This window comes from Nerophis lumbriciformis, linkage group LG38 (assembly GCF_033978685.3).
Source record: "Nerophis lumbriciformis linkage group LG38, RoL_Nlum_v2.1, whole genome shotgun sequence".
In the NCBI taxonomy this organism is placed as follows: Eukaryota; Metazoa; Chordata; class Actinopteri; order Syngnathiformes; family Syngnathidae; genus Nerophis; species Nerophis lumbriciformis.
Genome location: NC_084585.2, coordinates 337,501 through 354,479, shown reverse-complemented (window position 1 = coordinate 354,479; position 16,979 = coordinate 337,501). Strand labels below are relative to the sequence as shown.

Here is a 16,979-nt window from a genome sequence, read left to right as displayed (position 1 = left end):
AGTGGTGATGATAATGTCTGCATTTTCGAATGGAGGAGAAAAAAAGTCCTCCTTTCTGTCCAATACCACATGAAAGTGCTTGGTTTTTGGCATCTTATTTGTCCAGCTTCCGTACTCTGTATGCACTTTACAAAAAATACATTGTCGGCAAACTCCGTAGCTTGCTAGCTTGTTTGCGCTGGCTTTCTGAGACTCTTATTTTGTTAGCACAACTGTGCAACTGTGCAGTCGGTCTTTGGAGTTTTGACGACAGGTACGGCGCCAGAGTCTGTTGAAATAAAGTGTTTCTCGCCTTCCAGTCGGTAATTTTAATGAGCTGGCAGCAGCCAGCGTCATCTCAGAAGACCCTCGGGTGCCGTGAATGTCAATCAAGTGACCAAAGTGACGTCATAGTGAAGATTTATGATCGCTCATTTTTAGGACTATTTTTTTAATGCCTGGCTGGTGATCGACTGACACACCCTCCGAGATCGACCGGTAGCTCGCGATCGACGTAATGAGCACCCCTGGTCTAGATAAATCACCCCGCACCTGTTCTATCTGACTAGTGTCAATCATGTTTTATTTCTGACCCTTTTTGCATGTTGTGTCTCTTAAATGAAAAAAACTGCACACTAGTTAATGCAGTGTTTTTCAACCTTTTCTGAGCCAAAGCACATTTTTGTCATTGAAAAAATTCTGAGGCACACCACCAGCAGAAAACATAAAAAAAAAAATGAAACGCAGCAGCCGATATTGATAGTAAAAAGTATTGTACTGTAGCGCTTTTCTCAAAGTAGGTGTAATGCACCACCTGTCACATCACGCCTAGACTTATTTGGAGTTTTTTGCTGTTTTCCTGTGTGTAGTGTTTTAGTTCCCGTCTTGCGCTCCTATTTTGGAGTTGATTTTCATGTACGGATGTACTTTGTGGACGCCGTCCGCTCCACACGCTGTAAGTCTTTGCTGTCGTCCAGCATTCTGTTTTTGTGTACGTCGCAGCCAGTTCAGTTTTAGTTTCGTTTTGCATAGCCATCTTTAAGCTTCAATGCCTTTAGGTAGTGTTCGGGTCTGTGGGACCCGTTTTAATTTTTTATGAAAAGGAAAATGATACAATTAATTAATTTTTTCAAACCGAGACTCACTGACTTTGGCTCATTTTCTGTGAAGAACATATATCAGAATACATATTTAATGACCACACACCATACACCCCCCTACACATTTATATTACATATAAGATGTCCGGGTCCACTGGACCCGGGGCTAATAGAAGTGTGGAAATTGATGTTCTGTGTACCACACACACACATACTGGTTATCATTTGGAATGGGGACCAAGTTTTTGATCATCACTTGTGGGGACCTCCCTTTCTACAGGTTGTAGAGGCATGACAATTAGCTCATACACGTCTTTAAATCTCTGGATTGATGAATTAATGTGCTGATCATTCTTACTGGGGACCCTGGGGAAAAAGAGTTAATATGGTTCATGGGTACCAAATTGAAATAATTTTGCATAATTCACACAAATTTGTACGTGACTACTGAGGACCATTTAAAAAAATTTAAAAAAAAAGTTCAAATTAAATTTAATTTAATTTAATTTAATTAAAGGTTTCCCTTTAGGGGACCTGTTTTTTTGTCCCCATACCATCAGAGGTCCCCTAAAGGTGACTGTGTAAACAGAGCGATGTCCCCATTGAGTAAGCATTGCCAGAACACACACACACACAGCAGGCCTAGACAGGAGGAGGACAGAGTGTAGGTACACAGAACATCAGAGGGTCAAATGTGCGAGAAAATGAGAGCAGACAGTGTTGACAAACAATGTTGCAACCTTGTGTGGGAAGCGCAGGTGCAGAAACACAAAAGAAGAATCCCTGTGGGATGCAGAAACTGCCAGAGACATTTTCCGTGCAACATTCATATTGTTGTTACTCAGCCGGCGTTTGTGGGTCTGATGGACCCGTTGCATTTTGTGGCTTTTAATGCTTCACAATCAAACACTTTTATGTTAAAATACTGAACAGATGTTTATTGCATACTTGCCAACCCTCCCGGATTTTCCGGGAGACTCCCGAAATTCAGCGCCTCTCCCGAAAACTTCCCGGGACAAATTTTCTCCCGAAAATCTCCCGAAATTCAGGCGGAGCTGGAGGCCACGCCCCCTCCAGCTCCGTGCGGACCTGAGTCCGCTTTCCCACAATATAAAGAACGTCTACAGTAAAGCAGTCCGTCTGCCGTAAACAGCAATGTTGTGACACTCTTAAACAGGACAATACTGCCATCTAGTGCATTTGATGAAAGCACTTTTGTGCGTGCCACACAGCAATGCATCATCAGAGAGGGTGTTCAGCATGGTTAGAAAGATAGTGACAGAGGATAGAACAAGGATGGACAATTCAACCCTTAACTCAACAATGAGTAGATGAGTGTTGTGTGTGTGTATAGGTGTAAATAAATGAACACTGAAATTCAAGTATTTATTTTATTTATATATATATATATATATATATATATATATATATAGCTAGAATTCACTGAAAGTCAATTATTTCTTATATATATATATATATATATATATATATATATATATATATATATATATATATATATATATATCCATCCATTTTCTACCGCTTATTCCCTTCGGGGTCGCGGTGATATATATATATATATATATATATATATATATATATGAAATACTTGACTTGGTGAATTCTAGCTGTAAATATACTCCTCCTTTCTTAACCACGCCCCCTCCCCAACCACGCCCCCCTGCACCCACCCCCCGAAATTGGAGGTCTCAAGGTTGGCAAGTATGGTTTATTGGGATCAGGTAAACATCTGTTCAGTATTTTAACATACAAGTGTTTGATTGTGAGCCATTAAAAGCCATCAGATCCACAAACCCTGGCTGAGTAACAACAATATGAACATTACACAAGGGTTAGCGTTAGATACCTTTTTACCTGCACACTGCCTCCCGCTGTCGTCTGCATATTGTGATCATGACAAACCATGTTCCCGACATCTACAAAGCAATTAGCTACCTTTTGCCACCTACTGATTTGGAAGAGTATTACACGGTCACTCTGCCGAGCTCTAACCAGCACCGACACTCAACAACGGCACATTTGCGCATTATGATCACTGGTTTGCAAAAAAATATTTTTAACCCAATTAGGGTGAAATTACATAACTTTCCACGTCACACCAGACAATATCTCACCGTACACGAGTGGTTGAAAAACACTGAGTTAATGTACCAAGACCAACATGTTAATTTTGTAGTCTGCACTGCATTACACTGGAAGCTGTTTTGCAGTAGACACTTTCATCAGTGTAATATATTTTTATTAAGCCACACCAGAAGTAATCGACTCATTGAGGAAACCATAGCACATACTGTACGTTGCGATGTCACGTAAAGTCATTTAGGCCCAAGGATCTACTAACGAGGTGGCTAATAGCCTCTGATCGTTGCATTAGCGGCCTCCGCATGTTTCTTGACCACCTGTCGCCGTTTAAAGATTCATAACCTCCCTCTTCTCCGCAGGTGTAATCAGTAACTGGACCAGCGGGACCCGCATCCCACCTTGCACCATCACCCAGGCCTTCCAGTACTTCCTGGACATCACCACGCCCCCCAGCCCCGTGCTTCTGCAGCAGTTTGCTGCCCTGGCAACCAACGAAAAACACAAAAAGAGGCTGGAAGTGCTCAGTAAGGTAAAATTACGCCCTAACAGTCACCTGCACTGCAAAAAGTGAAATCTAAGTAAGATGAAATATATCAAATAAGGGTGATATTTGCTTATTTTCTGTCTGATAAGATCATTCTTCTCACTAAGCAGATTTTATGTTCGAGTGTTTTACTTGTTTTAAGTGTTTTGGTCCTAAATGATCTCAGTAAGATATTACAGCTTGTTGCTGTCAAGACTTGGACTTTGGCGTGGTTTGTTTCCCCGAGATGCGTAAGAATTGGACTGGACATGGCGTGACGTTAAATACATGATTTAATAATAGACTATAAAAAGTATAAACAAAAGGCGTGCACAAGGCTAATAAAACAAAACTAGCACAAAGGCAGAACTATGGAAAAAAAGGGAACAAACACAAGGCGCTCACAGCGGAGGTACAAAACAGTGGCTTGAATAAACAAAAAACTTACGTGGCAAGAAAAGAGCAGCATGAACTATGACCTGGACGTGTCAAGAGTGCAGAGCATGAATGTGATGTCGCCAGGCCGATCAACAGAAAATGACAGGCTTAAATAGTCATGTGGTGATTGAAAACAGGTGCGTGAGTTCAAATGAATCAGGTGCGTGAGTCGTGAGGACAGGTGAACTGATTGGCAGTCATGGAAACAAAACAGGGAGTGAAAAAACAGAAACTGGCAGAGTGCGAAAACCAAACAGAACATAGCCAAACTAAACATGATCACCAAGACATGACAGTTGCTGAGATGTGATGACCTATATTGAGTAAAACATGCTTGAAACTAGAATATCAACTGTTGCAAAGCTGTGTCATCAACACTCACAAGTAGAAAACTGCTTTTTTAAAGTAATCATTTCTTACTTCAAGCATGAAAGAAATATCATGAGGTATGCATATCATTATGTCAAGATAATGGCACTAGCATTTACTTCATTTAAGAATATTTTTCAACATATTGAGCAAAAAGGTCTCTTTTTTTTTTCTACCAAGAAAAGTGCACTTGTTATTAGTGAGAATATACTTATTTTAAGCTATTTTGGGGTTCATTGAGGTTAGCTAATTTTACTTGTTTTGGAAAGTCTTGACAAACCAAATTTTCTTGTTCTATTGGCAGATAATTTTGCTTAGTTCAAATAAAATACCCCTCATTTTTGTATTTTTTTTCTTGTTTTTGAACACTGACTTTTTGCAGTGTGCCGCTGTTGTTTGCTGCGTGTTTTGCCAGCTCTGTCAAGGAGAGTTTTGTTTTAAAGGAGTCCTAATATGCAAAACCAACTTTTCTTACCTGTTAGTGCCTGTGTTTGTGTATTTGAGGTCCCCATAAGTCCCGAACATTGGAATTCCAACCCTTGAGGCATGACAGAAATATTTAGAAAACAATCTGGCTTTCTTCGAAACTTGCTTCAAAGGAGCCGTTTGGTATTTGAGACTAAAGCGGTGTTTTTGTCTTTTGGTGCGTTCCAGTTGTACTGGAAAGTCAACATTACCTAGTCGTAAATGTCAACTCAAGATCGGATTCCACTGCAAAAAGTGAAATCTAAGTAAGATGAAATATGTCAAATAAGGGTGATATTTGCTTATTTTTTGTCTGATAAGATCATTCTTCTCCCTAAGCAGATTTTATGTTAGAGTGTTTTACTTGTTTTAAGTGTTTTGGTCCTAAATGATCTCAGTAAGATATTACAGCTTGTTGCTGAGATGTGATGACCTATATTGAGTAAAACATGCTTGAAACTAGAATATCAAGTGTTGCAAAGCTGTGTCATCAACACTCACAAGTATAAAACTACTTTTTTAAAGTCATCATTTCTTATTTCAAGCATGAAAAAAAAAATCATGACTTTGACACAATTGTGTCTCATAATTAAAACAGATGACAGCCAAATGGACTTTGCTGTTTTATTTTCAATGAAACAATAGAAAACACGTACTCATATAGTAGTACAGTTGGCACAGTACAGTAAACTGACAGTTAATATTTAAACATTTAACATTTCTAACAATTTTGAACAGAAATAGTTCATGCACATTCAGATAAATTCTTCAAAATTACAATAAAAGAAATTTGGGCGGGGGTCGGGCTGTATATATGCGCACTAATTGACTGAAAGAGCACGCACTTGGTGCGATGATGTCATGTTATCCATGGAAAAATGCATTTTGAGACAATATGATTTGCCTGAGCGGCTAGGAGACCCCGAGAGTAACAAGCGCTTGCCTTTTTGCCTTTCCATTAAAAACAATAAATGAGTTTTTAGTGTAAGTTTGCTGGTTTCAAGAAATGTAATGCCGAGCGCATATCATTATGTCAAGATAATGGCACTAGCATTTACTTAATTTAAGAATATTTTTCAACATATTGAGCAAAAAGGTCTCTTTTTTTTCTACCAAGAAAAGTGCACTTGTTATTAGTGAGAATATACTTATTTTAAGCTATTTTTGGGTTCATTGAGCTTAGCTAATCTGACTTGTTTCGGAAAGTCTTGACAAGCCGAATTTTCTTGTTCTATTGGCAGATAACTTTGCTGAGTTCAAATAAAATACCCCTCATTTTTGTAATTTTTTTTCTTGTTTTTGAACACACAGCAGTGTTTTTCCATTTACAGTAATATACACAAAATTTTAAGGTGAATTTATTGCAACTTACCATGTTTTTTTTTTACATTTTAGTTTCAAAAAAGTCTACTAATAAAATGCATTAAAAATGTGTGTAATAATAGTGTTCACTGTTAAAAGCGGCCCTTTGGGGGCAAACATAACCGCGATGTGGCCCCTTTAGTGAAAACGACTTTGACACCTCTGGTCTGGGTTTTCTGCTCCGCCGCTCCCAGTCTGTGGAACGCTCTCCCTGACCACAGACTGTGGATGCTTTTAAAAATTGCTTAAAAACTAGAGATGTCCGATAATATTATCGGCCGATAAATGCGTTAAAATGTAATATCGGAAATGATCGGTATCGGTTTTTTGTTTTTTGTTTTTTTTTAACTAAATCAAAATAAAAAACACAAAATGCACTTACAATTAGTGCACCAACCCAAAAAACCTCCCTCCCCATTTACACTCATTCACACAAAAGGGTTGTTTCTTTCTGTTATTAATATTGTGGTTTCTACATTATATATCAATATATATCAATACAGTCTGCAGGGATACAGTCCGTAAGCACACATGATTGGTCCACTAATAGTACTAACCTTTAACACTTCATTTTACTTATTTTCATTAATTACTAGTTTCTATGTAACTGTTTTATATTGTTTTACTTTATTTTTTATTCAAGAAAATGTTTTAAATGTATTTATCTTATTTTGTTGTGTTATTATTTTTTAAAAGTGCCTTAACTTCACCATACCTGGTTGTCCAAATTAGGCATAATAATGTGTTAATTCCACGACTGTATATATCGGTTGATATCGGTATCGGTAATTAAAGAGTTGGACAATATCGGATATCAGCAAAAAGCCATTATCGGACATCCCTATTAAAAACCCTTCTTTTTAAAAAAAAACTTTTTTTAGATATATGCATACTAGTTTTAGCTATTTGGCTGTTCCAGTTTTTATTTTTATTTATTTGTTGTTTTTTTTTATTATCTTTTTATTTGTTTTTATTTATTTATTTGTTTTAATACACTGTAGCACTTTGAGGTTGTTTACTCAATGTAAAGTGTTTTTTTACAAATAAAATCTGTTATTATTATTATTATTATTGGTCTAGTGCAGGGGTCGGCAACCCAAAATGTTGAAAGAGCCATATTGGACCAAAAATACAAAAACAAATCTGTCTGGAGCCGCAAAAAAAAATTAAAAGCCATATTACATACAGATAGTGTGTCATGAGATACAAATTGATTTAAGAGGACTTAAAGGAAACTAAATGAGCTCAAATATAGCTACAAATGAGGCATAATGATGCAATATGTACATATAGCTAGCCTAAATAGCATGTTAGCATCGATTAGCTTGCAGTCATGCTCTGACCAAATATGCCCGATTAGCACTCCACACAAGTCAATAACATCAACAAAACTCACCTTTGTGCATTCATGCACAACGTTAAAAGTTTGGTGGACAAAATTAGACAGAAAAAGAAGTGGCATAAAACACGTCCTAGAAAGTTATACATGTAAACAAACTACGGTGAGTTCAAGGACCGCCAAAATTAGTGGGACAAAACGACGCTCGCCAAATACTGGAATCAGTGAAGCATGTTTAATACAAACAGTGTGCTTTATAACAATTGGGGAGGTTTTTGTCATGTTTGTCCTCCTACAGAAACCATATTAACACAAAAAATATATTTTTTCCCCCTCATCTTTTTTCATACATTTTCGAAAAAGCTCAAGAGAGCCACTAGGGCGGCGCTAAAGAGCCGCATGTGGCTCTAGAGCCGCGGGTTGCCGACCCCTGATCTAGTGGGATGGGCGAAAGTTCAGTGGGAGAAAATGCAGTCGTTTATAAATTATTTAATGTTTCTCTGCGGCCCGGTAAAAAATGCATCACAGACCGGTACCGGTCCCCGGACTGGTGGTTGGGGACCACTGTTGCCACAAAAAAGTGTTTTAAATGGAGAAAAAATATCATATTGTGCGTCTTGCAACACAAAAGTGACTTTACTGATGTTCTAACAATGATGTCAAAGCAATGCAGTTTTATATCCTTTTTCCAAAGGGCGTGGTGCCGTCAGACACAAATGGCACCTTGGAGGTCACTTTATCCCGACGGTCCTGAGATACAGTCGGACTGAACTGGCGCACGTTAAAAGCGTCGTTTCCCGAGACGAGGCCAAGCAGTGAGTCACGTGTGTGATCATTGTCGCCAGGGCTAAAGACGGAGAAAAGGCTCCTCAATTCAGCTTAGGAAACAAAGCTGTGGCGTTCGGATCCATTTTTATTTTCGTAATGAACTACATGTGAACCGGGGCCATCTTTCCCGCATCCTTTTGTGCGCGTGACGCAGATTCTCCTTCTGCAGGCGTGACAGCCAAGTCACATTTGTTTCGGGAAAAAAGGAAATTGATAGAGAATCTACGTTTTTTTTTAGCTTACATAAAACCCCAGCCGTCCACGTGGCTCGGAAGCAGCTTGTGAACAAAGCAAATGTTTGCAACACATCAAAATTTTGCAGCCTAAAATAATGGCGGCCAAATGTCGCTGATGACAAACTTGTTGGCAGAAGCCGCGTGTGTGTGCTCGCTTCCTGCTCCCGAGTCACAAGTGTTTACACGTCTAAAAGTGGAAAACATTGCTTTGGTTGTTGTCACGTGGGAAATAGCAACAGTTGTGCATCTTACGACTTTAAGTCTTTTAAGCCAAGCGTATCTAGTTTACTGGTCCACTTCCAATGTGTTCCTCCTTGGACATGTCATTTGCTTGCCCTTGGAAAGATTGCTCCATAGAATATCATTTCAGTTTAACCTAATTGTCATACAAGCCAATTTAAAGAAAAAAAAAGTCTACACTATGGTTGTACGGTATACCAATATTAGTATAGTCATACTTGCCAACCTTGAGACCTCCAATTTCGGGAGGTGGGGGGTGGGTGCGGGGGGCGTGGTTAAGAGGGGAGGAGTATATTTACAGCTAGAATTCACCAAGTCAAGTATTTCATATATATATATATATATATACATATATATATAAGAAATAATTGACTTTCAGTGAATTCTAGCTATATATATATATACATACAGGTAAAAGCCAGTAAATTAGAATATTTTGAAAAACTTGATTTATTTCAGTAATTGCATTCAAAAGGTGTAACTTGTACATTATATTTATTCATTGCACACAGACTGATGCATTCAAATGTTTATTTCATTTAATTTTGATGATTTGAAGTGGCAACAAATGAAATCCAAAATTCCGTGTGTCACAAAATTAGAATATTGTGTAAGGGTTAAATTTTGAAGACACCTGGTGCCACAAACTAATCAGCTGATTAACTCAAAACACCTGCAAAGGGCTTTAAATGGTCTCTCAGTCCAGTTCTGAAGCCTACACAAACATGGGGAAGACTTCAGATTTGACAGCTGTCCAAAAGGCAACCATCGACACATTGCACAAGGAGGGAAAGACACAAAAGGTTATTGCTGAAGAGGCTGGCTGTTCTCAGAGCTCTGTGTCCAAACACATTAATGGAGAGGCAAAGGGAAGGAAAAACTGTGGTCAGAAAAAGTGTACAAGCGATAGGGATCACCGCGCCCTGGTCAAGATTGTGAAAAAAAAAACATTCAAAAATGTGGGGGAGATTCAGAAGGAGTGGACAGCTGCTGGAGTCAGTGCTTCAAGATCCACCACCAAGAGACGCTTGGAAGACATGGGTTTCAACTGCCGCATACCTCGTGTCAAGCCACTGTTGACCAAGAAACAGCGCGAAAAGTGTCTCACCTGGGCTAAGGAAAAAAAGAGCTGGACTGCTGCTGAGTGGTCCAAAGTCATGTTTTCTGACGAAAGCAAATTTTGCATTTCCTTTGGAAATCGAAGTCCCAGAGTCTGGAGGAAGACAGGTGAGGCACAGGATCCACGTTGCCTGAAGTCTAGTGTAAAGTTTCCACCATCAGTGATGGTTTGGGGTGCCATGTCATCTGCTGGTGTCGGTCCACTCTGTTTCCTGAGATCCAGGGTCAACGCAGCCGTCTACCAGCAAGTTTTAGAGCACTTCATGCTTCCTGCTGCTGACCTGCTCTATGGAGATGGAGATTTCAAGTTCCAACAGGACTTGGCGCCTGCACACAGCGCAAAATCTACCCGTGCCTGGTTTACAGACCATGGTATTTCTGTTCTAAATTGGCCCGCCAACTCCCCTGACCTTAGCCCCATAGAAAATCTGTGGGGTATTGTGAAAAGGAAGATGCAGAATGCCAGACCCAAAAACGCAGAAGAGTTGAAGGCCACTATCAGAGCAACCTGGCCTCTCATAACACCTGAGCAGTGCCAGAAACTCTTCGACTCCATGCCACGCCGCATTAACGCAGTAATTGAGGCAAAAGGAGCTCCAACCAAGTATTGAGTATTGTACATGCTCATATTTTTCATTTTCATACTTTTCAGTTGGCCAACATTTCTAAAAATCCCTTTTTTGTATTAGCCTTAAGTAATATTCTAATTTTGTGACACACGGAATTTTGGATTTTCATTTGTTGCCACTTCAAATCATCAAAATTAAATGAAATAAACATTTGAATGCATCAGTCTGTGTGCAATGAATAAATATAATGTACAAGTTACACCTTTTGAATGCAATTACTGAAATAAATCAAGTTTTTCAAAATATTCTAATTTACTGGCTTTTACCTGTATATATAAATAAGAGAAATACTTGAATTTCAGTGTTCATTTATTTACACATATACACACACATAACACTCATCTACTCATTGTTGAGTTAAGGGTTGAATTGTCCATCCTTGTTCTATTCTCTGTCACTATCTTTCTAACCATGCTGAACACCCTCTCTGATGATGCATTGCTGTGTGGCACGCACAAAAGTGCTTTCATCAAATGCACTAGATGGCAGTATTGTCCTGTTTAAGAGTGTCACAACATTGCTGTTTAGACGGACTGCTTTACTGTAGACGTTCTTTATATTGTGGGAAAGCGGACTCAGGTACGCATGGAGCTGGAGGGGGCGTGGCCTTCAGCTCCGCTTGAATTTCGGGAGATTTTCGGGAGAGAATTTGTCCCGGGAGGTTTTCGGGAGAGGCGCTGAATTTCGGGAGTCTCTCGGAAAATCCGGGAGGGTTGGCAAGTATGAGTATAGTACCACGATACTAATGAACAGTGTTGGGTTAGTTACTGAAAACCAGTAACTAGTTACAGTTACTGGTTACTTTATTTCAAAAGTAACTCAGTTACTTACACCAAAAAGTAATGCATTACTGTGAAAAGTAACTATTTAGTTACTTCTTTTTTTTCTTCTTTGTTTTTTAAAGCTCCCATTAATGCCCTTTTAGCCTTCATTTCAGTACTGTTATTGCACTGGAGAATAATACAATGTGTTGATCAACTTGACATGCATTTGTATCACTCAACTCTGCTAAGCAATGTGCTCTACATACAACACACAAAGACAAAGATATGTTACAAAGGCCAATTTGTTTCTGGCCAGAACAAATTGACAAAACTATTTTAAATAGCTGCAACATAACACACATAAGTAACAAACAGCATAATAACAACATAGCTGTAAACCAAGGAAGGCACTCTTGACATAAAAAAAGCCTAACCAGGCATTTTTTTCTCTCAAGGAATTGTGAAATAAAATCATGTCTTAATGAGATCAACACTGTATTGAAGCCCAGAACACTCTCCACATTTCCCCAGTTTTAGTTTAGAGAAAAGGAAAGATTGGCCTGGCCCACTAGGATCCCTCTTTATGTTTGTGAACTTTATAGTCTATACATTTAGAGTGATGTGATAATCAAACACTCTAGAAGTCTAGAATGAAAGAGTATATAAGAGAATTGACAGAGTGTGTGTACCTTCAGTGCTGAATGATGAGCAGAGGCAGAGTTTGGAGTATTTTCTTTAGCTTGCTTTCCATATTTATGTGCTCACTGTCCAGGTGCCATTTGCCGTTTGACGCCCGGTATCATGCTAATTAGCTGCCTGAAAGCGGGTGACTCCACTGTAGAAATAGCCTGCATGTCTTCTAGCACATACGCTGCAATGGCTCTATCAATGTTGTCCTGGCTAGCAGTGCCTCGTTAAAATCCAGCCGCTGTTGCTTAGGAGGTGAAGTGTGTCTCTCTTTACTAGCTTCGTCAAAGCATGTTGCTTTTGTAGCTGTTTCAGCAGATTTGAATTGCTTTTTTGGCCAGTAGACGGGATCTTTGATCCAAGACACAACTTACATTTAACTAAGATGTTATTTTCTTTGTGCTCGACAAAAGAAAAGAAGTGAGAATATCTCTATGTTAAGAAACTCGACTGCGGCTCTGTTGTTAGTAAACACAGACACGCCCCCCCACTCCCCTCCCCACACACAGACACACACACAGCGCGCCGCCGGCTTGTGACACAAGAACATTCAGAAGGACGACACTGCAGCTCTCCAATAAAACACACTCAGATCTTCTCAGTTTCTAGCTGATACTACATAAAAAATAACGTAAAATAACGCAGTAACGCATCATGTAGTAACGGTAACTGAGTTAGTGAATATAAAAAATAACGCGTTAGACTGCTAGTTACCGCCGAAAGTAACGGCATTACACTAACGCGTTGTAACCAGGAAGCACGAGGGAGGCAGGGAAGATCCAGGAGCACAAGACGCACAGCTTGACTCGGGGATGCACACAGGGAACTGCGGGGTGAGGGAGGACACGACAATCAACGCAGGGAAAAACACAGAGATCAGGACAGAAGGCAACTAGGAAGCTGGAGACGAGCTTACTGTACGCCAACAGAAGGTTATATTCCGGCGCGGCATGGCAGCTTGTGCAGGCTTAAGAAGGCAACTCGATCATTACAGGCAGGTGCGCTGATTGCCGGTGAATGATTGCAGCTGGCGGCTGCTGCAGTGCGGAGACGCGCACGGCGCGTCCCTGGATGTGCGCGGCCGTGGGCGTGTCCCGAGGTGCGATAAGCAGTGCATTGGAATGCACCCTGGCCGTGACAATTAGCACAGTAACATTTTGCTAGGTTAGCCTATTTGCTGAAGAAAAACAAAACTCAACACTTCCCACCTCTGACCCACTGACAGATAATTGTTAGAGCTCCTAATGCCATTTTAAGATGTGCAGTGAAGCCTGCTTTTTTTTCTTTGTATTGTAGCAAACAAGTGAGGGAGCTAATAGATATTTCTCATAAACATACTGTAGGGTGCAGATATGACTCTATGTTGTTTCGATAGAGGACCATTTAACGGTGCATTGTTTTCCGTCCTCCAGGGCCTTCAGGAGTACGAGGAGTGGAAGTGGTTCAACACTCCCACGCTGGTGGAGGTACTGGAAGAGTTCCCGTCCATCCAGCTGCCCTCCACCTTGCTGCTCACCCAGCTGCCTCTGCTGCAGCCTCGCTACTACTCCATCAGCTCCTCGCCGGACGTACACCCAGGGGAGATTCACCTCACCGTGGCCGTGGTCTCCTACCGAGCCAAAGGTCAGTGTCTTGTCTATTAATGATCACTCCACTGCTACAATGATAGCTTTATTATCTACGTCACCACGTTTTCTAAATGTTATGTTGAAAGGGAATTAAGCAGAAAATGGTGTGCATAAACATTCAGTGACGTGCGGTGAGGTTGATGTCTGGTGAGGCACTGACTTCATCACAGTCACATTTACAAACATATGAACCCTAAAGAGTATCTTATTCACCATTTGATTGGCAGCAGTTAACGGGTTATGTTTAAAAGCTCATACCAGCATTCTTCCCTGCTTGGCACTCAGCATCAAGGCTTGGAATTGGGGGTTAAATCACCAAAAATGATTCCCGGGCGCGGCGCCGCTGCTGCCCACTGCTCCCCTCACCTCCCAGGGGGTGATCAAGGGGATGGGTCAAATGCAGAGGACAAATTTCATTACACCTAGTGTGTGTGTGACAATCATTGGTACTTTAACTTAACTTTAACTTTACACATACAAACTGTAGCACACAAAAAAGCACATTTAATAAAAAAACGTTATTATGGTCTTACCTTTACTTAGAAATGAAGTCCATGGCCGCAACTAAAGCCCTCACTTCAACTTTCCACGTGCAAGATTGAATCTATTTAAAAAAGTGTAACCGAGGGTTTATAAATGTGGCCTATACTGTATGAAACTACAAAATAACAAACACGGAGGCTCCAGTTTACACGAGGACCACTTTATTTACCTTCTTTCAAAAACCTCCGCTCCACTCCGTGTCATCACTTCCGCTCATAGCGCCTTCAAAATAAGAGCTCAAGGCATATACTGTATAACAGCACATAACAGGAACTTAACATCACAAAGAGGAAAGCCCATGAAAATAGGTTACAAAAGTTATTTAATAAGAAGCCAAAAAGTGCAAAAACAATAATGTTCATGTTGGAGGAGTTGTGAATTAGATACACCTGCAGTCTGCAGGTGTACCTAATGTTGTGGCCCTGCAGTCATTCACAACTCCTCCAACACGAACATTATTGTTTTTGCACTTTTTGGCTTCTTATGAAGTAACTTTTTTAAATAGATTCAATCTTGCACATGGAAAGTTTAAGTGTGGGCTTTAGTTGATATAACAATTCTACGGCGGGGGTGCAGGAGGCGGGGCTACTGGAGCCTCAGCCAGTGCGTCTTTTGCAGCCGTTTTATGATCGCTCAGTACAAGAAATACGTTACACACATACAGTTGTTGACAAAATACACTGTACATTATATACCTCAGCTAACTAAACTATGGAAATGTATAATATAATTCATATAGCAATACGGTCTCACTGCACAGCAGGCCAGCAGTTAGCCCAGTCCGGAATCCATGTTGAGGCACTGAGTGACGTGCCTTAACTGACTGCTGTTCACCGCACCGTCTCTTCTCAGTATTTGAACGGCAAATGTGAAAATTCAGCGATTTTGAATAAAAATAATCTAAAACTGGTGAAGTTAAATGGAAAATAACTCTATAGTATAATCACTGGATACATATAACAATTTAATTAATTTTTTTTCTTTTTACATTTTTTTTCTTTCCATGATGGCAGGTGAGGCGGGGCCTCACCTGCCTCTAGTGACTGCACGTCACTGTAAACATGTCACCAAAAAAACGTCAGTAGGTTAATTAATTGAATATGATTAGTGAAACCACATGCCTGGGATCGCTGCCAATGAACTTCAATGCAAAAAGTATCAGTGTCTTGAATATTCTTTTAACATTTTTTAACTGACGCTCTTACCAAATCGATATGTTTGAAACTATATAGGTGCCTAGGAAAATACAAATGTCAATGCCTTTTTATTTGTATTGAATTTTGTGACATTTAAGTTAAACAGAATAGTAATTTAAACGCCTAACCCAGTGGTTCTTAACCTGGGTTCGCTCGAACCCTAGGGGTTCGGTGAGTCGGCCTCTGGGGTTCGGCGTAGCCTCCGCCGCGGAGGTCAGGACACACCCGACTCATCGTGTAAATAAAAACTTCTCCCTATCGGCGTACTATGGATACACCCAAACAATGTTCCTTCTAATTTTCCATATGCGTGGACCTACTCAGTGGCCTAGTGGTTAGAGTGTCCGCCCTGAGATGGGTAGGTTGTGAGTTCAAACCCCGGCCGAATCATACCAAAGACTATAAAAATGGGAGCCATTACCTCCCTGCTTGGCACTCAGCATCAAGGGTTGGAATTGGGGGTTAAATCACCAAAAATTATTCCCTGGCGCGGCCATCGCTGCCGCCCACTGCTCCCCTCACTTCCCAGGGGGTGAACAAGGGTGATGGGTCAAATGCCGAGGACAAATTTCACCACACCTAGTGTGTGTGTGACAATCATTAGTACTTTAACTTGGATGTGCACACGTGTCCCAAACCTGACTAAATAACAAGTTAAGTGTTGTATTAATTTATCTAATATAACATATTGTTTTTCATGAGCTGTGTACTAGTAATGTATGTCTGGGTGGGGGTCCTGCTTTGGAAATAATTTTTTACCCCTTTCCGATATCGCATTTAGTTCCCACAAAACATTCACATGTTGCACAATGAGATGTAAACATGGGATCAGGTGTACATTCCTGTAACTTTCTGTTTGTAAAATATATCTTTATTAGTATTTCTTTAATATAATAACATTTCATGATTAATATTTATAAATTAAGATTAAATTAAGAAAAAAAAAAAAAAAATTCACTAAAGAAGGGTTCGGTGAATGCGCATATGAAACTTGTGTGGTTTAGTACCTCCAACCATTGGCCTAACCGATATGTATAAAACACAAGTGTCAAACTCAGATTTAGCCCGCCACATCATTTATTGCGGCCCGCGGAAGCCCTGAATCAATAAAACATTTGATCATTTACTAAATGTCATCTTTTCATTGTGACAGACAGAAATACCTGTATTGCCTGCTATTGAGTATAATTTAAACTGTATTATCCAATAATGCAACAAGTATAATACCATCATTGATTTCAAACTTTTTAAAGTTAAAAAACAAAATAAATATCTGCTTGAGTTACAGTATATCAAATCAAGTTATTCATCAAATTGTACACTGTAGACATAACAATACATTTTACAGTAAAAAAAAAATTGGCAGCTCAGTTGCCAGAATTTTACAGTAAAAAAAAACCTATAGAACCGTTTTTCCTAGAGATGGTCGAT

General features: G+C 39.9%; 1 protein-coding gene across 4 annotated transcripts in view; it reads left to right on the top strand.

The window, feature by feature from the left end:
* LOC133577220 (nitric oxide synthase 1-like) overlaps positions 1-16,979 on the top strand; it is a 214,890-nt gene that overhangs the window by 164,510 nt on the left and 33,401 nt on the right. For all 4 annotated transcript variants that reach the window (XM_061930864.2, XM_061930857.2, XM_061930881.2 and 1 more), the window contains 2 exons: positions 3,542-3,711; positions 13,594-13,804. In XM_061930864.2, coding sequence (XP_061786848.1) covers positions 3,542-3,711; positions 13,594-13,804 — 381 coding nt within the window. The remainder of the gene's footprint in view (positions 1-3,541; positions 3,712-13,593; positions 13,805-16,979) is intronic.